Genomic DNA, 23,316 nt, shown 5'->3' on the forward strand with positions numbered 1-23,316 from the left:
GGTTAATATCCACTGCTGACCAAAGCCTTTTCTCGCACGGAGAAGGTTTGAGCATTAATCACCATGCTTGCTCAATGCGGGTTGGCATACGTGTAGTGTACGTACATTTACTTTTCTTTCATCTCTCATGTTAGGTATTGAATAAAAGCATAAATAAAATACCTAATGCTGCAGAAGCTATCTGTAGTCAGTTTGTACCCGATACCTACAAGATGTGCAGTTACCAGTAGAAGAAAACCAAAAAGTTCAATGAAGGCGACAATAGGTGGCGCTGTTACAAAGTTTTTATTTTATCAAATATGACCTATAGTTTTAGACACCTCTATGCCATCTTACGGTATAATAAGAAATTACGATTTATTTAAGGCTGTTTATATATAAAATGTTGTTTTTTTTCGAGAGGGCAGGAGACCTAGAGGTAGCCCCAAGTGACGTATCGTGTATTTACGGGCGGGAAGTGAGTAAACAAAAGGTAATTTACAAATAAAACCAATTTTAAATATAAATTATTTTATTAAAATAATTATAAAATTACTTATTGGCTAGATTTTGAGTTGCTTACAAAAGTATAAGGTAAAATTTCGATTTATGGCCAGAATCCATTTATGATTATTATTTTTATAGACGACAATTGTACTATTTTGCTTTGTTAATAGACGGATCACAGGCTCGATATCAGAATCAAACAATTATCTATCTCTGTAGTGTCACGGAGTTTCAATGCTAATGTCTTTTTGTTTACAAGACAGCGCTAGTGCGAACTTCTCGTTTTTCGTCCATTAGGGAATTGGCTAGTGTCTCACAATTGGACGTTCAACATTTGACAGCTGCAGGGATTGGACAAAAAAGTTTTGTTATAAAGGCTGACTGGTAATTACTGAAGGATATTTAAACATGGAATTTTTCGTATACTCACTAGTTTTATTTTTATCACAATAACAAAACAACAAAATTTCGCGAGACGAGGCGCCCGCAGTCGCGTTATTGACAGACTAGTAACTAAGTAGGTATTTTGAAACTTTAGCTGCTAACAGCTGATCATGCGAACGCACCCCTCACGCGCGAAATTTAGTTGTTTTGTCATTGTGATAAAAATAAAACTAATGAGTATACAAAAAAGTTTCTTTGAGAAAGTTGTTTGTAATTATGAGTACAATCATGTGTTTAAATATCGTTCACTAATTACCAGCCACCCTATATATACACATCTGTCTACCCCTTAGGAGCTAAAGTTACATATGTTGGTCTTGTCACGTCGCTAGCTTGCTGATATCTTCGTATTGAACACCTTTCACTACACGACCGGTTAGAGGTCCTTCGGAAATCTGAAAAAAATAAATAAAAACGTTATAATTTTGCATCAAAATCGGTTCAGTCAAACGCGAGATAATCGCGCATAAACATACATACATACAGGTGAAACTGAGAACGTTCTTTTTTTCTAAGTACACCTCTGCCTACCGCTTAAATACTATAAGGGTCCGTTCATACAGATCGGCTCGGAGAGGAGAGCAAATTTTTATCACGTTGAAAACAGAGTTTTAAGTATTTGTATTAGGGTTTCTTATTTCATGTGCACTGCTTATGTCATTAAGAATGCTTGAAGGCGCTTAATGTGAAATCATAACAGGAGCTGACCAGCGCCGATCGCGTACTTTTTCTCAAGCGCGCATACGCTTTCAGTACGCTTCCAACCGATGTATGTGAAATAGTAGGCGACTCCGTTGCGACTGACTCCAAGCGTATACGATTCAGTCTTTTCTTTTTATTGGGACAAGCCCGCCACAACCTCCCATACCGCTGCAACTCCTGTGCACCAGGATCTACAGTAGATACAAACATGAAAACACCGGAACACTGAAGTCCGGCGCGTCCCAGGGACATGAATGACTGTCTTGGATCCCGCAACGAAACAAATCAGAAGATGTTATTAGAGGAGAAGAAAAAGAAAACGATCCGGTCTGTGTGAACGGACTCGAATACTACAAATAAATAATGCGACAAACCTCAACATCGCAGCAATAGTTATCAATGTCTATCTCCCTTAGTTGTCCGGTAGCGCCGCGGTACGCGCCGTTCACGAAACGGACGGACCGGCCCGTCGACGGGATCACGGTCTCTAGGTGATTCTGTAATAAAGAAGTAATATTACATAATATATTATTATAAAGATTGGTTTTTGGACGTTGGTCGAGTGGTCCGGACAAGGGGGAATTCGAGCAAAGTATTATTGGCCTTTTTTAATTTTGAGGAATTTCTTTAGTGGTAGCACGAAGTCTGGAGTTGTGTTCAGTATATGGCAATAGGCTCACCACCTATTACATGGGACTTATATAACACAAATGGTGAAAAGTGGGTGTACATTGTATAGCGGCATTACGTGCCATAATGTGCACCTCTGCCTACCCCTTCGGGGATTAAAGGCGTGACGATATGTATGTATGTATGTATTTGTATAAGATTGGTAATTATTGTGTAGAAGTAAGTATACGGAATTATAGGGTTAACGTATCGATTGGGATAAAACCCCAAATTAATTTAATAAAAGATTTAAAAAAGAGCTTGTTTTTTCGTCGTTGGTGTAGTGTTCGCAAGTGCGATTGGCAGACAAAGGACCTCGGATTCGATTCCTAGGTCGAGCAAAGAATTACTGGGGTTTTTTCAATTATGTCAAAAAAAATTCAGTAGTAGCACAGATTCTGGAATTGTGTCCAGTATATGGTAATAGGCTCACCCTCAATTACATGGGACTTATAACACAAGAATGGTGAAAAGTGGGTGTACTTTGTACGGTGACATTACGTGCCGTGACGTGCACCTCTACTTAAGCCTTCGGGGATAAAAAGCCGGTATTTTTCAAAACAAAAATAAAACCTTCCCCCACTTTAGGATTTTCTTCTATGTCAAACAACCATTTGTGGATCACAAAAAGAGTTGTTGCAGGTATCGAACCCCCTACACGTTGCGCGAGAGCCGGTTGCCCAGCCACCGCATCAACCGCGCACTCAAGACGTGACGATACGACATGATTTCCCTTTATTATCCGTACTAACAACTCAAAGACTAGTGCTACGAGCAAATCCGTAGACATAAGCTACTTAATTTAGAAAAATTACCTGATCCAGCTTAATCCTGGTATTTTCATCAGTAAGCTTGACATGCGCGCAGTACTTGTCGACCACTTTCTCAACAACCGCCTTCTTCTTGTAAAACTTGTCGCCTAAAGATTTCGTCGTTATTTTCACTACAATACCTTCGCAGAGCCAGTAGTCTTTCCTGAAATCAACAAGTTATATTAAAATCAGTACAAAGTATAAAACAAATAGTATACAGGGTGACTTTGAATTCGACGTATTCCTCTCGGGAGGTGATAATACAACTAATTTCCTACAAAATTAGCCCTGAGGTCCTTGGGCGGAAAGTGGCTAGTTTCTGAGATATTCAACATTTTTGGTTTTGGTAAAAAAATCCCGAATTGATTACAAAAACATCAATAAATAAAAAAATACTAGTTGGATTTTTGTGGTTTTAGTTTTAATCAGTTGCCAATACATCAGTTATCATTTGTAAATACTAATAATGGCAGAAATATCATTCGTTTTAAAATAGCAAGTAATTTCCTATGAACTTTTGTTTTGTTTCACTAATTTGGTCATTAGATAACTGGATTTATTTCGAAAAAAATATATGACACTAAGCGTACAAACTATTAGAAAAACTTCCTTGGTTTATTAGCTACCCAGAAATGTAAAATTATCTACAAAATTCCCAAAAACAAATGAATTAATTGATGATAAGTAGAGTGTAAAGAGAAAAGCGCAATTTCAAAAACATCTTAATTTGCAAAATTTTGTTCAAAGTGACATCGCCTATGACAAATACATGCTCGAACACACTTCCTTATCTCTATGATGGTCACTCTTGAACTGAATGTGCGTCTTATTTCGTAATTATCTTCAAATATGTTTCGGAGAAGAATTACGATACACGGCCAATTTCTTTTGTATAAACAAGGGACTTTATGTAAAAATCAACCGGCGTTAGGTTCTGGTCATTGTGCATGCCATGTAGTTGGACCGCCCTACTAATCCAATGCCTGAAAATCAATGTTTTCGACCATTGCCGCACAGTAGTTCGATAATGCACTTGACAATCGTCATGTGGAATAAATTCGTCAATCAAATTAATAAATTAATTCAATAAGTAGAATAAGTTAATTCATCTTGTTTCTAAATTCAAATTTAAAACAATGACTAGGGTCATTGTTTTAAATTCTTACATTCCTTAATTTTTTTTCATAATTCTCACCATTTAAATTGTTGGATGAAAAGTAGGGTCCAATTAAATAATTATTTATGATTGCAAACATTTGAATTAAAACCGCGATGCGCTAACGATGGTTTACTTTTTCGGATTTTGTTGACTTTTTTGTGGCTAATAATGGATATTGTGATAGTTTGTCCAGCGCACTAACTATCGAACAACTGTGGGGCAATGGTTGGATACCTTGGTTCCCAGGCGTTATATTGGCACGGGGCTCCAACTACATGGCAAGCACGGTTTCCGAAATCTAACGCTGGTTGATTTTTACATGAAGTCCCTTGTTTATGCAGAGGGAATTGGCCGAGCATCGAAATTCTTCTCCAAAACATAGTGACAAAATAAAACGCATATTCAGCCCAAGAGTGAACGTCATAGAGATAAGGAAGTGTGTTCGGGCATGTATTCGTTGTAGGGAAGATCATTTTGAACAAAATTTTGCAAATTAAGATGTTTTTGAAATTGCGCTTTTCTCTTTACACTCTACTTATCATCAATTAATTCATTTGTTTTTGGGAATTTTGTAAATAATTTTACGTTTCTGGGTAGCTAATAAACCAAGGAAGTTTTTCTAATAGTTTGTACGCTTAGTGTCATATTTTTTTTTTGAAATACATCCACTTTTCCATTGACCAAATTAGTGAAACAAAACAAAATTTCATAGGAAATTATTTGCTATTTTAAAACGAATGATATTTCTGCCATTATTAGTATTTATAAATGATAGCTGATGTATTGGCAACTGATTAAAACTAAAATAACTAAAATCCAACTAGTATTTTTTTATTTATTGATGTTTTTGTAATCAATTTAGGATTTTTTTACCAAAACCAAAAATGTTGAATATCTCAGAAACTAGCCACTTTCCGCCCAAGGACCTCAGGGCTATTTTTGTAGGAAATTAGTTGTATTATCACCTCCAGAGAGGAATACGTCGAATTCAAAGTCACCCTGTATATAATATATAATAAACAAACACACACACACACACACAACATCACGCCTTTTATCTCCGAAGGGGTAGGCAGAGATGCATATGCACATTACGGCACGTAATGTCGCGTACATTACATGCGCTTTGCCGACCCTTAAGAAACCTTGAAGTACCCCATATTGTAGCTTACTGGGAAAAACTTGGCAGAAAGTTCATTCCACAATCGACTTTTATTGTAAGGTATCTGATGTGCTAACTAAGGAGTAACTTGGCTATAATTATTTTAGAAAAGTAATCAAAATCCCAAATTCTTGCTAAAGTCATTATTCTATGCGGACGAAGTCGCGGGCAACAGCTAGTCATAAAAGTATAACTATAATAATAAAAGCAAAAATATATTATCTAATGCTGCAGATGTTGCCTGTAGTGAGCTTGTATCAGATACCTACACGAAGTGCAGTAATCAGTAAAAGTAAACCTACAAGAAGTTCAATGAATGCGACGATAGATGGCGCTGTTACACAATTTATTATTTTATCAAGCATGGCGCTCTGGTGCTCATCATCACCCTTTAGCATTTATAGATTTACGCCCGAATACTGAAATGCTACTCATTTTAAGTTGTACTTAAATATCGTGCTATCTCTGACATTTTATAAGGAATTGATAGATGCAGAACTAGGTTTGAGAGCGTCTTAAAATTGAGTAGCGTTTGAGTATTCGCGCGTTAGACACCTCTGTGCTATGCAAAAATATGTATAGTATTTATTTATTTATTTAACAATAAGCACACCAACAACACAGTCACCCACATATTCAATGAACATAACCAACAAAATAATGGCATTTTAAGTAACCATGCAAATAACAGGTATGCATAACATTTAACCATAGGCGTAGCCAGGTTTAATTATCGGGAGGGATTCAAGAAAGTTGACCCATTAAATGTGTGAAACAATTTATGTAATAAACAGATTCATAGGTAGTCATAGAGACCTTTGCCAAACAGGGGATGTACTATGCTAACTAGAAAAATAACGCTCTGTAATGTCTAGGTACGCATTTTTCGGGGGGGTTTGAACCCCCAACCCCCCCCCCCTGGCTACGCCTATGCATTTAACACATGGAAGTCAGAGACTAAATACGTAAAAAACTAAACAATATGCCTTATAGACTTAAATCAGGAACACCACAATAACAAAATCATTTCATATTCTCACCTGTTAGCTCTCTCCTTGGCTTGTTCCTGCATCTTAATGATCTCGTCTAAAGCCGATTGCTTACTTTTACTCTCTTCTATCTTCTGCTTCTTGGAACTTTCTTCTTTGCCTTTTAGTTTGAGAGCTGAAACTGGTAACGGTTCTGCTTTCTTTTCTGTAAAAAAGTTAGAATAGGGGTTAAAATCATAAATCCCCTTTTTTTGCTTCGTGTGGTCTGGTCATGTGGTAATGTCATCATAGACGAATATTTTTTTATGGCCACATCTCCTTTTGTGTTGAGTTTCGTCAGGCCCGACTTAATGGATAAAACAACGTTTGCGTTAATTCCTTTCCCAATCTTTCCAATCCCCGATTCCCAAACAACCCTTTTAACCCCAAAAGGTCGGCAACATACTTGTAAGTACTCTAGTGATTCAGTAGTCAATGGGCGGTGGCGATTGCTTACCACCAGCCGGTGTCTCCTAGTTTACCGACTTATACCATAAAAAAGCTTTGAAACCTCACCTTCAGCCTTCCTCTTCAAACTCAAGCTCAACACCACCTTCTCCTGGCTGCTCTCCCTCTTGAACTCGGAGTACGACGGCCCGTCAGAAGCACCCTGCTTCTTCCCACGTTCTACCTGTTTCTGTATGAATTCTAGCATTCTTTCCTAGAGAAGACAAAACGTAATTATTCACAATAAAAAACAGTGAAGACCAATATTTTTATGATAACTATTGTGAGACATATTGGCGATCCATTGTCTCTGCCTACCACCATGGGAGACAGGCGTGAAGTTATGTAGTATGTATGTATGTGAGACATACTAAATTAACTAAAAATTATGGTTTACACAGATACACATATTGAGAAAAGCTCTACTAGTTTCGAGTTACAGAAGGATTCTTCATCATGAGCAGCGTGCGTAGACGCGGCGACGTCGCGCAGTCTACTGGGTAGCCTACCTAAATAACTAGTAGAAATGAAACTACTAGAGCTTTTCTCCATTACTTACTTGAGTAATCCATGACTTTTATTAAGTGAAGACCAGTTTTAGTTTTAAATCGCCAAGCAAGAAAACTCATTTATGATTTAAAGCAGTTTATGAAAAAATAATATATTTGGTTTATTTATACTTCGTCACTGATTAGGGAGTTTTATTAGTACATTAGGTTTATAAAAAATAATATTGCAGTAATAGTTTTCTTCACAAATGTACCTGCGCGAAAGTTTGCAAAGCCTAACTTCAGACCTGCCTAGTTGCGTTGACGGTACTGTACACATCAATAGTTGATAGTCAACCTTCAATAATGAAGTGGCACCATAAGAAGAAGAACTTATAAAGAATTACCTGATCATCCTTATCCATCTTCTCCTTCTTAGCCTTAGCCTCCAGCGCGGCTATCGCAGCCGGATCCCTGTCTATGTACGCCACAAACCATCCCTTCTCCGTTTCATCGACAACACACTTGCCCTCACGACCCAACCATTTCACAAACTCCGTTAAAGTTTCCCATTGTGTAGCGTTCATGTGGAGATGGTCTCTGTAAATAAAAATATAATGTTAATGACTTAAGACAAAGATTAAGCATGAGCTGTGGTGGTCCACAGGTCTTTTTTTTTAAATAATAAAATATACAAGGGTACTTCTACAAAAGTTGGGCAACTTGATGTCATCAGTCGATATAAGAAATATTTTAGTATATTTTGTAAATATTTCTTTATATTTCATTTTATCTAGGTCACTTTAAGCTGTCCACTCAATTTTAGTTTTATTTTTAATATAAGTTATAAAAATTACGTAATCGATAAGTCAAAAATCATCAGTACCTTGGCTTGTCAGTGTCACCATTCCCAATTTACACCACATATTAATTTTTTCTCGAAATGTATACAATTTATAATGACCTCTTACCTCTGAATTACAAACTTAGACACATCTAATAATCTATATTAGATCAATTTAAAATATAGTTAAAACAATAATAGTATAAAATTTACGTTTATACGTTGTCTTCACTTTTACTCGTCAGTTCCGTGTGCAATATTAACATTCGAAATTCCCGCGAAACATCAATGCTCATACGTCAAGGTCATCGCTCAGTAAAGTATAGGTGGTGAAGTTATCTACAGATGCCATTTTGTCCCGCGCCGCGATTTCAAAAACAGTGGCAGCGAGCAGGCTGCGGCGTACGCACGTGTTGTTCCAGTCAAGACTTCAGTTCCGTGGTGAGTAATTATTTCTCTATTATTATATATTTTCCTGCAGTTTAATTAAAATAAGGTATACTTTGTTATAATGTTGCATCTTACTAACAAAATTTACCCGTAAAAACGATACTTTGAATTATAACCTAGAATTTGTGTCCTATTCATCAGTACCGTGTCGTCAGTTTTATGTCCGATGCTTCGACACGGAACTGACGTATCGCCACGGTACTGATTATTTTAATGCCAGGACCTTTAAATTTGGATAGATATCGTAGGTATACAATATGTTTCATAATTTCAGATAAAAACACCATGGCACCTACAAATAAAAAACAAAAATTAAGTAGAGAAGAAATTTTGCAAAAAAAGGGAAGCCGAAAAGGCCCGGTTGAGTAGAATAAGAAATGACCCTGTTAAATTAGCGGAATACAAGGAAAAAGAACGCTTAAGATATTTAAAAAAAAAAGAAAAGGGGCAAAGAAAAAGTATAAAAGATATGACACCGCGGGAACAACGTATAACGAGAAAAAACTGGAAAGGGTATGCTAAAGATTACCGACGGAAACAATAGTTAAACCGGAATATGGATAATTTTATCCGGCAAAACTCACCCCCATCCACCGGCGATGAAGCTGAAGATCTTGCAATACATGTTAACAGACCTGCAGCTGATGGCATTGAAAATCAAAGAGCCTTAGAAGCCAAAAGAAGAAGCTTAAGGCAACGAAAACGCAGAAACAAGCAAATAAAAAAAAATGAATGATGTTATTGCAAAGCTTAAAACCAAACCAAACAGTCAGCGTCAGAAGTACAAGCGTGTGAAACAACAGTTGAAAAAAATAGTTAAATCCGCAGAAAAAACACCTAAAACTAGAATCGAAGCAATGAGTGAAGATGTGGCGAAAAAGCGAGAATTAGTAAAAAAAGCTCTTTTGGAGAAGTCATGAAAATGCAACTAGAAGAAAACTTTCCAAAAACTAGGAACTACTAAGATAAAGCGAATTCAGAAAAGTGATATCTGGAAAAGTGGTTGATAACTAAAAGTTTTTGTTAAATTATTAATTTGTTCATAACTATTAATATTTATACTGTCTATTACTAAGGAAACTTACTCAGTATTAAATACGTTTTCAGTAAGACTGCTTTAAAGACTGGTTAAAGATTACTTGTAGTATCTAAGCAAGAAACGTGAATTTTGTTACATGTACACTAAGTACTTAATTAGTTTAAATGTCATTTGATTTAAAACAATGTGCCATTATAAAATATTAGTTTTGTATTCAATATATCTAAAATTGTCTATGAATTGTGTGTTTTAATCAGTTCCATGGTAACCTCGTCAGTTCCCTGGCATTCAAATTTACAAAAATCGAAATATCTCAAAAACTAATTGCTAAAGTGACTGGCCTGATTCAAAATCGTATCAATGGTTATCTTACCTACGTCCTAATAATAAAAAACTGTTTATTTTTCATCAAAAACTTAAAAAGCAAAATGAGGGTAAAATTTGTCCAACTTTTGTAGAAGTACCCACAAGGTAAGACATGGCACATCTTTAAGAAAATTACCACCATTTTTGGCATTAAATATATAAAAATCTTTATGCATGATTAAAATATGCAAAATACAAAAAATAAGACTTAAGTAAAATTGATCTCACAAAGTTAGATAATGTATTAAATTGAACGTCATCAGACTTGAAATGCTTCTCATGCATGAGATTGCAGGTTCGAAACCTATCAATAGCAAGTACCAATGTGACTTTTTCCTAGTTATATATGCAATTTCTAAGATTATTTAGACACTAGAGAGAAAGGGTGAAGGAAAACATCGTGAGGAAATCTGGGCTTATAATTTCTAATTGTAAGTTTGGAACGCCAGCCTGCATTAAGCAAGCATGGTATTTAATGCTCAATCAAAAAAAGGACATAGGAACCAGCCGCATAAAGAACCTCCTTTTGGAAAGTCGGTTGTAGAGGCCTAGCAAAGGTTTTAGAACAAGAATAAACCAACAAACAACTCACCTATGAGAAATGTACTCCTGATACACTTTATTCGCATTAACTCTTTTCGTACCGAACTGACGATGAAGGAGTTCCAAATACCCATCAGCGAACTCCTTGGAGAATTCATCTATGTACTTATTGGCGTTATCAGCGAACAGTAGCAGCTGCCTTTGATGTGATTCCGACATAGTATGGCATTTGAATCCATTCTCGTCTCGGCACTGTTTCTGGCACATCTGGCAGTACCATCGCAATTTCTGCAAGCCCTTAGCCTTTATCTTGTTCGCAATGTACTTTGGAGTACCTTTTTCAGCCTTTCCACCCATCTTATTGATAAATTTCCGAGGTTACACAATGAAAAGTTTTGAGTCTTTTTAACTTAAGAAATTGGGTGTTATCACAGCATTATACTAGTTTTTTAGGGTTTATGAGGTTAAATTCACAGCTTTTTATGTTGTTTTGTAGAAATATCACTATTTTTGAGCACAAAATATTTACGTAAATTATGAGTAAACAACACGAACACGACACGACCAACTTGACACCACGCACAGATAATAAATGAAACGACGTTTTATTTCACCATCAAACACTACACTGCGTTCCGTATTTCCAAATTCTTTACTCAACTTTTATTTATTACTTTTATTTTTAAACACGTGATTTTACCCAATATTATAAAGTTTTGTATTTTAAATCTATCAAATTATTAGTAATATTTAGTATTAATTATTATGTTATCGGCTTACTCACGTATTGTTTTGACGAGGAACTCGACTAGTTTCAAGCCATGCTAGAGGTTCATATTGAGTAGCAGCGCGATAATCGCCGCGTCGTGTGTCGCGGAATGCTGCTCATGAATAACATAATAATTAATTTAGTATGTCTCACGAAAGTTACAATAAAAACATATTTAGCATTCTCTTCACCATTAGATGTTATTATATAAAACACAAATTCACACAATACAACGTTTTTTTAATAAATTCCATTAATTTAAAATGAAAATATATTCTTAGTTCAAAGAGTTTTCAAATAAAAATGAAATAATCACACGAAAAATTGCCACAAAAAATTGACAAACGTCAACTAATGACACTCAACCAACAAAAAACAAAATGGCGGCATTTTCGAAATAAATTATGAAACTATGATTGTGATTTTATCTTCCTCCCGTTTTTCCATAGAAATAGGAAATATTTGAGTAAATCGAACAAAAACCTTAAAAGTTTACAAAATTATGAGTATTCTTCGGTCCTTTAAAATCTTTACGTATGTCTGATATGCAACGTTAAATTGGCAAATCAAAAATGAATATTTTGTATACAACTCAAAAGCTACAGGAACTATTTTTTGATGTAAGTATTATTAATAATAGTTCGATCGTAAGCACTCTGGTAATAGCAAAGTAGAATATAATATTTGGCTCGACATAAATTCTTTCCATGGGAGTCGCAAAAGTTTCTAAAGTTAGAAAGATTTGACATTTGACGAGACAAAGTTCGCAGAGAAACCTACTAAATCTTTAGGGTGCTTTTCCACCAGAAATGTGCTATGTAGCTATGCTACTAAGATGTAATAGCTAAGCTGTGAAACTATGTGACCGTTTCAACTGATGCTAAGCTATGTAGCTGCGCTACGAAGATTGGCCTACGAATATTGGCCCTGGCCCTCGGCAAAGTAGCTGTGTGAGGAAGATGCGCAGCTCGAGTGCGATGTATCGATAGTAGGGAAGCCATCCATAGCACACATTTATTGCACGCATCCATAGCATGCATATTTCCATATAAAAAACATAGCTTAGCTGAGTCCAGTGCTAAGCTATGTGTACTAATGAATATGATTGGTGGAAGCCAAACGCATCCACAGCAACGTAGCATAGCACATCTCTGATAGAAAAGCACCCGTCCAAGACCATCTGCTGTTGAATAAGATTTACAACTAACATTATGGAAAAATCCTCGCTATTTTTTCTTTTAGGACCATCTACCGGTCCACGCGAACGCATCAGGAGATGGGGACGGTGTCCCTGGGCGGTGCTGTCGACTCTGCGGAGGTGACACCAACCTCCGATACTTCGGAGACACGTACGTCTGGGAAGGCGTTGAGGAGAGATACGATCAGCTCCTGTTTGACTGCTTTGGCGTGAAGGTGAGAGAAGAAGAATCTACATAATAGGATATTATCCTACTAGTCAAATTCAATACTTTTATCGAAATGTCAAAAACGTTACTTTTCTATGAATTTTGTATGACATTGCAAATTATGACGTCATATTTTTTTGCGTCAAATAGCATACTTATTACGCAAAATATAGCAAGAAAAATTAAATAAATAACTATATCGTCAAATGAATGAATGAAAATACGATTATTTTGGGATATTTTATTATATTGAAATATCAAAATAATTTATTTTTGACCTAGGAAACTACCCAATTATAAGTTTATGATATCATATCAATACCCTTGGTACGAGTTTGCTTTACATTTAAAGTAATCGAAACGACAGCGCCAACGGTTGCTCTGATTGGTTGGTTTATTCGAGCCGACCAATAAGACCGCCGAACGCGCTCTTGTTTTGATTACTTTAAACGTAAAGCAAACTCGTACTAAGGGTAAAAATAAAACATTTTATAACCACCCCTAGGTACTGTTCCCGCGGCTAATAATTAGATTGCTGTATATTTTGACCCACCCAAAACATAAATGTGAAAGGCTGCCAAGTTCGATAATATTTGAATGCTTCGCCTATAAAAGAAGTGAGATCTAAATAAGTACCAAGTTCCATACACAGACCTCAGTTAAAAATGATATAACAAGTTGGCAAGTTTTCACACACTTTGTTATAAACCTACTAAACGCAATGAGTCAAGTATATAATTTTCTATTAAAACTTGCCAAGTTATATCATTTTTAACTGAGGTCTGTGTATGGAACTTGGTACTTATTTAGATCTCACTTCTTTTATAGGCGAAGCATTCCAATATTATCGAACTTGGCAGCCTTTCACATTTATGTTTTGGGTGGGATTTCATTTATTTTTGTAAGGTTTATTTTCTTTTTTTCTTATTTTACTTTACTTTGACTAAATACAAACCTTCGTAACGAATTTTAGGTCGGTACGACCATTGGAAGATATAGATAATTTTTTTGTTTTAGTTCCTAAGGGGTATGAATTTACACCTTCATTATTTTTAAAACCGACTCACACTTGGCCATTTTCAGATTTTTTCCTTTACCAAGTCAATACGACCATTGGAAGTGGTCTAGGTTTTTGATGAGTGAGTGAGTCAGTCAGTCAGTCAGTGAGTGTATAGTAAAAATAGCGATTTTCTGACGTCAATATCTCAAGATCTACAATAGGTACATTAATGAAATTTTGTATTTTAGATAAGTAAGTAGATCTCGACAGATACTAGAAATTTCATATGCGTAGATAAAATAGATTTTGAGTTATAGGTGGGTCGAACTTGGCCCGAAATGGTTCGTGTAATATAACCCACGGCCGGTGTGTCGGTTTTTTTGCTCGAACTTGGCGGACACACTGCCGTGTGTATTCTGTAGAGTTTAACTCAAAAACTTAGATAGATCATGAATCCAGGTACTCCGGATTTTCCGGAGCTGCGGACAACGTAAAAGGTTACCGGGGCTCCGACTCAAAGCAGGAGAAGGAACGGGGTGGTTTTTAGTCAGTAAGAGTCTGACACTCCCTTCCGCCTCACCCAAGATGGGAGAAGTCATTTTCCCCCACTAAAAAAAAAGGTAGGTACTCCGGATTTAGATAGCTTTATTTATTTCTGCAGTTAGTGCTAACTCATTTGACAAAAGGCAGCGGACTCTAACGGCCAAAACAAACATAATGCAAATGGCTCCGACTCGATTTCGAACTGTCAGCGTGCTTACGGCGCGTCGACAGTAAGCTGCAACCGCAACTGCAACCGCGATGCGACGATGTTGCACTTGCGCCTGGCGGGCGTCTCGCTGTTGACGAGCAATAGCGCGCCGCTTGAAGCTTCCACCGGGTTTACGAAAATAAACAAGATGACGTTTAATTTAACTTAATTAAACTGCTCATGAATATGAGGCTCCAGCACGGCTTGAAACTAGTCGAGTTCCTCGTCAAACAGTTACGTGAGTAAGCCGTTTATTATCTGTTCTAGGTGACTCCAGCAGATTGCATGATCTGCGAATGGTGTGTTCGTGCTTTGAGGAACACGGAGCGGTTTCGTGCACTCGTGCATGCGGCTTTCGACCATCCTCCTAGCGATGGTATGTTCATTTGTCTTTATTTTGTTGAAAAGTGGGGTCTTTTTGTAGTGAATAAGCTTAGATAATCGATAAACATCGTCAGTCGCAGTGGCGATGAATTAGTTCAAGTTTGTTTTGTTTTACGATCATTGGTATATTTATCGGTAAAGGCCGATCAGTACCCCTTAAATTCCTAACCCCCAAAGGCCATCAATGCACTTCTAACGCCTCTGGTGTTTCAAGTGTGCGGCTAAATCGGTTACAAAATCCCACAAGACTGATGGTGCACCAGAGATGTGCTATGCTACGAAGATGTAATAGCAAAGTTGTGAAACTATGTGTCCGTTTCCATTGATAGTACATAAGCTATGTAGCTGTGCGAAGAGCATACATAGCTCGAGTGTGCGATGTATCGATAGTAGGGAAGCCATCCGTAGCACACATCCATAGCACGCATCTTTCCATATAAAAAACAGCTTAGCTGAGTCCGTTTCCACCAGTGCTAAGCTATGTGTACCAATGAATATGATTGGTGGAAGCCAAACACATCCACAGCAACGTAGCATAGCACATCTCTGGTGGAAAAACACCCTGATTATGTTATCTTTTCAGTATCGTCAAGTGTCACATTGAAGTCTGTTGGTAACTGCATTAGAAACGACGCGAGGTCGTTGAAACAGGAAAAGGATCAGCAGACTAAACCGAAATGTGATGCGGCCAAAAGGCGAGAGGCTAGAAAGAGGTTTTTTGCGAACGCCGTCAAAACTAAACGGATTAATGTCCAATGTGACGTTTGTAAGCAAAGGTATGTGTTTTATTCTGCCAATTTTAGTTTTAAAGTAGGTCAATAGATGTCGTTTTATATTTTTGTACAAAGAGGAATCGTTTGTTGAATGATCCCATGTGTGAGGGTTTCGATTTCGGGGTTAGACAAACCCCCTATATAGGGTAATTGGCTAAAACCTGGCGGACGTCGCCTTAAAGACGTATTATTATGATAATGACAAAATAAACGCATAATTTCGACAAGAAAATAAGCTAAAACATCATCCCTATTAAGGTAAGCGACCACAGACCCACATCGCACGCAGACTAAGTCTATTACCACTCGGATTTCCGATACCCGTTTCATTCGGATTTTTATGTGATCGTATGTGCGGCGGAAAGTGTTTATGAGAAACCGAGGATGGAAGAAAGCGCTGAAGGAGTTATTATTGCTTGTTTTTTAGCAGAAAAGAAAGAACAAGAAATAAATTCTAGAAAAAGTCGTACGCGTCCACTGATCGGCATTCCGTATGACGTCATCAGTACGCATCGCATGTAGGCATTGCCGATGATGCGGTCCGTACGATGCGGATCAGTGGACGCAGTTGTATGAGTTTCTATACAAGATAAACTAAAATCCGTTACGTGCGATACGTCCGATGCGTACAATGCGGGCTTGTGGACGCTTACCTTTAACCAGGGGCCTTGGTCTGCTATTACAATTGTGTCAGAATGGTCGATCACTGAGCAGTGCGAGAGGGATGGAGCTATACAACCTACATAGCTCCGTCCCTCTCGCACTGCTCAGTGATCGACCATTCTGACACAATTGTAATAGCAGACTAAGGCCCCAGTTTTTGTTTAGGTACCCAATGCTTATGACGAATGATGAAACGAAAACATTTGTCTGTTCCCGTTGCAAGAAGAATAGTGAAATAAAGGGAGGTGCCGTTTGTAGGAAATGCAATATAATGATGCCTTCCAGTATGTTGAAGGAACATTTAGATTTACACGCGAAAGCTGAACTGAGGGGGAAAGCCAGGTAAGGTAGCTTTTTATACAACTGTTGGTATCATACTATCTTTTTTAAGGGGGGAAAATCGTCCAATGTCTTCTCTCACCAGGGCGAGGCAAGAAGGAGTGTCAGAATCTTAATGGCTAAAAACCACCCTGTTCCTACTCCTGCTTTTCAAGTTGGAGTCCCGGTAAACTTACTAGGTAGTTCGTAGCTCCGGAATCCTACTATCCTACTAATATTATTATCAACCGGAGCCCCAATTACCCCTCTTACCAATCTTTTCAATTCCCGATTCCCCAGCAACCCTTAACTTCCTAACCAACCCTTAAAAGGTCGGCAACGCACTTGTAACGCCTCCGGTATTTCAGGCGTGTATGAGCAGCGGCGATTGCTTACCATCAGGTGATCCGTCTGCTCGTTTACCTACCGGCTTATTCCATAAAAAAATGCATGTAGTAAAAAGCAATTACTTATATCAATATTACAAACAGACACTCCAATTTTGATTAGTCTAGTTTTATTTGTATTTTGGAAAACCATTATTATATGTCGCTATCATTCTAATTATTGAGGTTATCCCGGGCTTGCCCCATTAAATACTCATTCTATATTCTCGTTTCAGACTCCAGCAAGCCAAGAAATCGACACTGCTATCAGTGAACAGTGTCACGAAGCAGAGACCGCAGAAGTTCCAATGCACCCGGTGCCCGAAGAAGTATGCAGTGGCGAGGAATCTGGTGCTACACGTGAGAGACGCGCACGGCGACAGTCTTGATACTTTGTGCTCTGGTAAGTGATTTACGGCCAATTCCAATAACCTATCTATCTGTAGATTTGCCTACTTTTTTTTTTTTTTTTTTTGAGCGGGGAAAATCATCCAATGACTTTTCTCGCCTTGGGCGAGGCGAGAGGGAGTGTCAGACTCTTACTGACTAAAAACCACCCCTTTCCTACTCCTGCTTTTCGAACCGGAGCCCCGGTAAACCCGCTAGGTAGTCCGCAGCTCCGGATCAGGCATCAGCCCTACTGGGCCCCATCTGTGGTTGTCTGATGGCTCTTTGAGGATTGCCTACTAGAGATAGTATTTTGACATAAGCTCCATACAAAATTAGTCAAAATTCTATCTCCAGTAGGCAAATGTACTGATAGATGGGTTATTGAAACTGGCCGTAAGTGTAGGAGAGCCATGTTTCGGCACGAATGGGCCGGCTCGACCGGAGTGATACCACGGCCGAGCAGAAAACCGACGTGAAACAACGCTTGCGTTGTGTGAGTGAGGTTACCGGAGGTCCAATAACCCACCTTCCCGATTGCACCTTAAATTCCATGTACGTTTGCCCAGCACGGCCCCTCAGAATTTGCATTTATGGTGTACACCATTGCAATGTACTCGCCTCTAGCAGTATATGTACCGATTTCTTTTTCAATGTACCTCTATACTTTTGAAGAAATATGCAAAAAAAGGTGGCCGTGCCAGCCAAACGCTTTCAGCACGGCCCCCCATGTAACTTGAATAATACATACCGTATTAACAAATGTCTATAACTCAAGAAATGTACTCTATTAATACGTTATTTGTGCCGCAACAGTTATTGTGAATTCATAATAACAAATAATATATAGATGTGGATAAGGGGCCGTGCTGGAAAAAATCATTTTAAGAAATATCTAAAAAAGACAAAACATACTAAGCCAAAAACTATTAAAAAATAATTGATGTTTAGCAAGTAACATATGTACCGCATTGATTTCTCATACAACTTGTTATATTGTGAAAAATAAATCTATTTTAGTTCATTCAGCACGGCCCTCTATAGTTGCCTATATCTTTTTAAATAAGCCGTGTATGTTTACAAAATTCGACTTCCTGAATAATATATAGGAGTACATTCCTTTCAACTAAATTGCAATTCTGCTGTATCAATACTTTAGAAGATAAATTCAATCTAAAATATACATACATTAAAACTGATGGGGTGACCATGATTTCATATATTTGGTAGGTAGGTACATAAATGTTCTATATTTATGTACTTATATTAATTAAATTATGTGACTACATTGAAAAAAACATTCTTTTTACCCGACTGTACCAGAAGGACGGTAAGGTTTTTCGAGTGAATGAATGTAGATATGTAGCAACCTTCATTTCTTTGGCACGCTTTGTAGTCTAAACGGCTTTATTAATTTCAACTTGAGAGATGTCGTTATATTCGTCTTAATTGTGAGAATGACACAGGGTAGGTATAGGTTTTTTTTTTTTTGAGGGGGGAAAATCATCCAATGACTTTTCTCGCCTTGGGCGAGGCGAGAGGGAGTGTCAGACTCTTACTGACTAAAAACCACCCCGTTCCTTCTCCTGCTTTTCGAGCCGGAGCCCCGGTAAACCCGCTAGGTAGTCCGCAGCTCCGGATCAGAGGGTAGGTATAGGTACCCATCAAAAACATTAAAAATAAAAATAACTGATTCTTGGCGTCAAGTAATTAATCGTTTTCTTTTCCTCAAAGCCTATCTAGTGGGATAATATATTAAATAAACGAATTTCTAAGTGGACTAGCTTTAACTTACGGTTCGGCTCGCGTGGTAGAAATAAAAAATATATAAAGCGTGCTTATAACCTTCCCCTAGAAAAAACACAACTTATAATATGTTTAAATAAATGTTATTCAGAATGAGAAATGCTAAAAAAAACAAAATATTCAATGTTTCTCAAAGTTTAAAATTTGTCCGCTATTGGGTAATCTATACATATAATAAAATCGTAGAAAAGTGCTGTCTGTACATTGAAAATAAAAATAAAAAAAATAGCAGGGGTTATTGTTATGTCGATGTCGAACCCAAAAATGTAATTAACTTTTTTTTTGTCTGTTTGTCTGTTTGTCTGTTTGTCTGTTTGTCTGTTCGTCTGTGCGCGCTAATCTCAGAAACGGCTGATCCGAGTTGGATGCGGTTTTCACGAATATATTGTGGGATGCTTAAATTTACATTTAGTGTTTGTTTCATGTCAATCGGTTCATAAATAAAAAAGTTATGTCAAATTAAAGAATCACGTCGAACATTCTATGCTTATACCATTAATCTCCGCAACTATTTGACGGATTTGGTTGAAATTTGGTACAGATATAGTTTAGAACCTTAGAAAGGACATAGATATATTTTTATTTCAAAAATCAAAAAATAAAATAAAAATAAAATAAAAATAAAATAAAAATAAAAATAAAAATAAAAATAAAAATAAAAATAAAAATAAAAATAAAAATAAAAATAAAAATAAAAATAAAAATAAAAATAAAAATAAAAATAAAAATAAAAATAAAAATAAAAATAAAAATAAAAATAAAAATAAAATAAAATAAAAATAAAATAAAAATAAAATAAAATAAAAATAAAATAAAAATAAAATAAAATAAAAATAAAATAAAAATAAAATAAAAATAAATAAAAAATAAAATAAAAATAAAATAAAATAAAATAAAATAAAATAAAAATAAAATAAAAATAAAATAAAAATAAAAATAAAATAAAAATAAAATAAAAATAAAATAAAAATAAAATAAAAATAAATAAAAAATAAAATAAAAATAAAATAAAAATAAAATAAAAATAAAATAAAATAAAAATAAAATAAAAATAAAATAAAAATAAAATAAAAGTAAAATAAAAATAAAATAAAAATAAAATAAAAATAAAATAAAATAAAATAAAAATAAAATAAAAATAAAATAAAAATAAAATAAAAATAAAACAAAAATAAAATAAAAATAAAATAAAAATAAATTTATTCCGGACATACAGCGCCATCTATTGTTCAATTTCGTACTTATAGTACGGAAGATAGATGGCGTTGATCGCGCAATGGTGTAATTACAATTGTTCAGTTCATGTTATTGTTTTAATTCATTGGAAATTTGTTTTTACAAAATAGTAAAAAGCAATGAAAAATATAACATAATACAACTTTTAGTACAAAGAAAACGCTCTAACGGAGTATAGATAATTCTATGTCGATCGTTACACGACTTCGGTTCATGTTATTGTTTTAATTCATCGAAAAAAGTTAACAAATAGTAAAAAGGTATGAAAAAAATTATATCAATATAATTAAACTTTTAGTACAAAGAAAATGCCCGAACGGAGTATAAATAAATAATCCAAGTTGTCTTTATCCTCGATAGATGGCGTTCGGATCGAAATAGATTGCGCTATGGTTTTGTTACAATTATTTGGTTGGGTATCGGCCGAGCGCTTCGGTACTATTGTAGAAAATGTGTATTATCAGTCGTATGATTATTTGTCTGTAGTGGTCCTGCTGTTTCGTATATTCTAAATTGGTTTCGTTGTATTTGTCAATTAATAAGTTTATTTGTTGGGTTTTCCTGGTTTTCTGGTTAAACTTTTTAACGTAGGTTTAGTTTGATATCGATTATTAGTAGTTACTGTAGTTAGTTTTTTTAATAAAATTGTAAGTCTAATTTATAAATTAATTAGATTAGATTTAAGTCGTTTCTTTTAAATTATTTAGTTTAAGCTTGGTTATTATAGCATAAAGGATAGGTTCTAATATAATTTCTTTTTTAATTGTTATAAATTCGTAATTCGTAGCTTTCTTTAGTTTTAAGTTAGTTTTCATCTTAAGTTCGGAAAGATTATAATATTTCTTTAGTTAAAGTCCGTTTTTAAACTATTTTTTCAATGCCCTAAGTGAGTATACATCTATTAAAATCAAACGCAGAGCTCATTATGTTGATTTTTGAAGAGTTCCCTGGAATATCTTCCACATCTCATTTTTGAAAAGATCCCGCGAGATCGGGAACTCATCATCATCATCATCATCAGCCTATAGCTATGGGAACTATGTGGTTAAAACCAAAAATTTGCCGGAAGTCACTATTCCACGCGAACGAAGTCGCGGGCAAAAGCTAGTTTATTTAAATAATTATGTGTTTATTCATCTTACAAAATAATCATTAAGTATAATAATATATTATCTAACTTGACACTTGTACGATTATCGACCTATTATGTATAAGTACCTAGTTATCGTTTATATAGTTTACCATATTGTTGATTTGTTTATTTTAATAAAGATTTACTCAATTTAAGCAGTATTTTTTATCCTATTTTCATGTAGAATCATGGTCACCCCATCAGTTTTAATGTATGTATATTTTAGATTGAATTTATCTTCTAAAGTATTGATACAGCAGAATTGCAATTTAGTTGAAAGGAATGTACTCCTATATATTATTCAGGAAGTCGAATTTTGTAAACATACACGGCTTATTTAAAAAGATATAGGCAACTATAGAGGGCCGTGCTGAATGAACTAAAATAGATTTATTTTTCACAATATAACAAGTTGTATGAGAAATCAATGCGGTACATATGTTACTTGCTAAACATCAATTATTTTTTAATAGTTTTTGGCTTAGTATGTTTTGTCTTTTTTAGATATTTCTTAAAATGATTTTTTCCAGCACGGCCCCTTATCCACATCTATATATTATTTGTTATTATGAATTCACAATAACTGTTGCGGCACAAATAACGTACTAATAGAGTACATTTCTTGAGTTATAGACATTTGTTAATACGGTATGTATTATTCAAGTTACATGGGGGGCCGTGCTGAAAGCGTTTGGCTGGCACGGCCACCTTTTTTTGCATATTTCTTCAAAAGTATAGAGGTACATTGAAAAAGAAATCGGTACATATACTGCTAGAGGCGAGTACATTGCAATGGTGTACACCATAAATGCAAATTCTGAGGGGCCGTGCTGGGCAAACGTACATTAAATTCCTAACCTCTAAAAGGCCGGCAACGCACTTGTAATGCCTCTGGTGTTTCAAGTGTCCATGGGCGGCGGCGATTGCTTAACATCAGTTGATACGTCTGCTCGTTTACCGGTTTATTACACAAAAAAAAGTGATGACGGTATAGATGATGTTAGGTAGCTTGCGGGTGTCTTGAGGGTCGACTGAGGGACTTCATACAGGGCGGGCAATAGCGTACTCTGATAAATCTAAACTGTGTTTGCCGAGCTTTTTTTTATGTGAACATATCATCAAATAATTCGTTCCACCTTTATCAGACTTTTACTGACTAAAAACCACCCTGTAGCTACTCCTGCTTTTGGAGCCGAAGCCCCAGTAACTCGCTAGGCACTCCCCAGCTCTAGGCAGTCTGCAATTCGGACTCAAGACCTTAAAGCGTGTCCAATTTAACTTTTTATTTTTACTCAATCTCCCACATTCTTGTCACCAGTTTGTGGCCAAAATATGATAACGCGGGAGAAACTGGAGTGTCACCTCGCGACCCACGGCAGTCCGCACCGGTGTGGCGAGTGTCTCCTGATCTTCAAGAACCGACAGGCTCTCGTAGCGCACAGTACCAGCCACCATCTCAAGTCCACGTCCAGCTGATTCTATTGTCAAATTATACTGTTACACTAATGTGTTTGTTTTATTTTTTTTATATAAGAAAGTTCTCTGTTTTCTTCCCTTAGTTGACACAATAACAAGACAGACTGGCAGATAATTCAATTTGGCGTTTCAAAAGTGCCTAAAGTAAGCGTCCATAGGCCCGCATCGTACGCATTCCGTATGACGGCGG

At 36.1% G+C, this 23,316-nt stretch overlaps 3 protein-coding genes across 3 annotated transcripts in view; 1 reads left to right on the forward strand and 2 right to left on the reverse strand.

Annotated features, from left to right (window-relative positions):
- The window catches only part of LOC118278529 (60S ribosomal protein L32-like), a 92,009-nt gene that overhangs the window by 53,776 nt on the left and 14,917 nt on the right, over positions 1–23,316 (reverse strand). The window lies entirely within an intron of this gene.
- On the reverse strand, positions 1,060–11,233 carry LOC118278526 (DNA/RNA-binding protein KIN17). The gene is made up of 7 exons (XM_050703692.1): positions 10,689–11,233; positions 7,805–7,997; positions 6,979–7,123; positions 6,475–6,628; positions 3,117–3,276; positions 2,007–2,129; positions 1,060–1,325 (listed from the first exon to the last, which is right to left on the reverse strand). The coding sequence occupies exons 1-7, from the start codon at positions 10,994–10,996 to the stop codon at positions 1,251–1,253; spliced, it is 1,158 nt and encodes a 385-aa protein (XP_050559649.1). The 5' UTR covers positions 10,997–11,233; the 3' UTR covers positions 1,060–1,250.
- LOC118278445 (myoneurin-like) lies at positions 11,750–23,156 on the forward strand. The gene is made up of 7 exons (XM_035597629.2): positions 11,750–12,028; positions 12,651–12,821; positions 14,833–14,941; positions 15,533–15,725; positions 16,551–16,727; positions 17,326–17,492; positions 22,969–23,156. Exons 1-7 carry the CDS (start codon positions 11,981–11,983, stop codon positions 23,124–23,126), a joined length of 1,023 nt encoding a protein of 340 aa, XP_035453522.2. The 5' UTR covers positions 11,750–11,980; the 3' UTR covers positions 23,127–23,156.

Source organism: Spodoptera frugiperda, chromosome 24, assembly GCF_023101765.2.
Source record: "Spodoptera frugiperda isolate SF20-4 chromosome 24, AGI-APGP_CSIRO_Sfru_2.0, whole genome shotgun sequence".
Lineage (NCBI taxonomy): Eukaryota > Metazoa > Arthropoda > Insecta > Lepidoptera > Noctuidae > Spodoptera > Spodoptera frugiperda.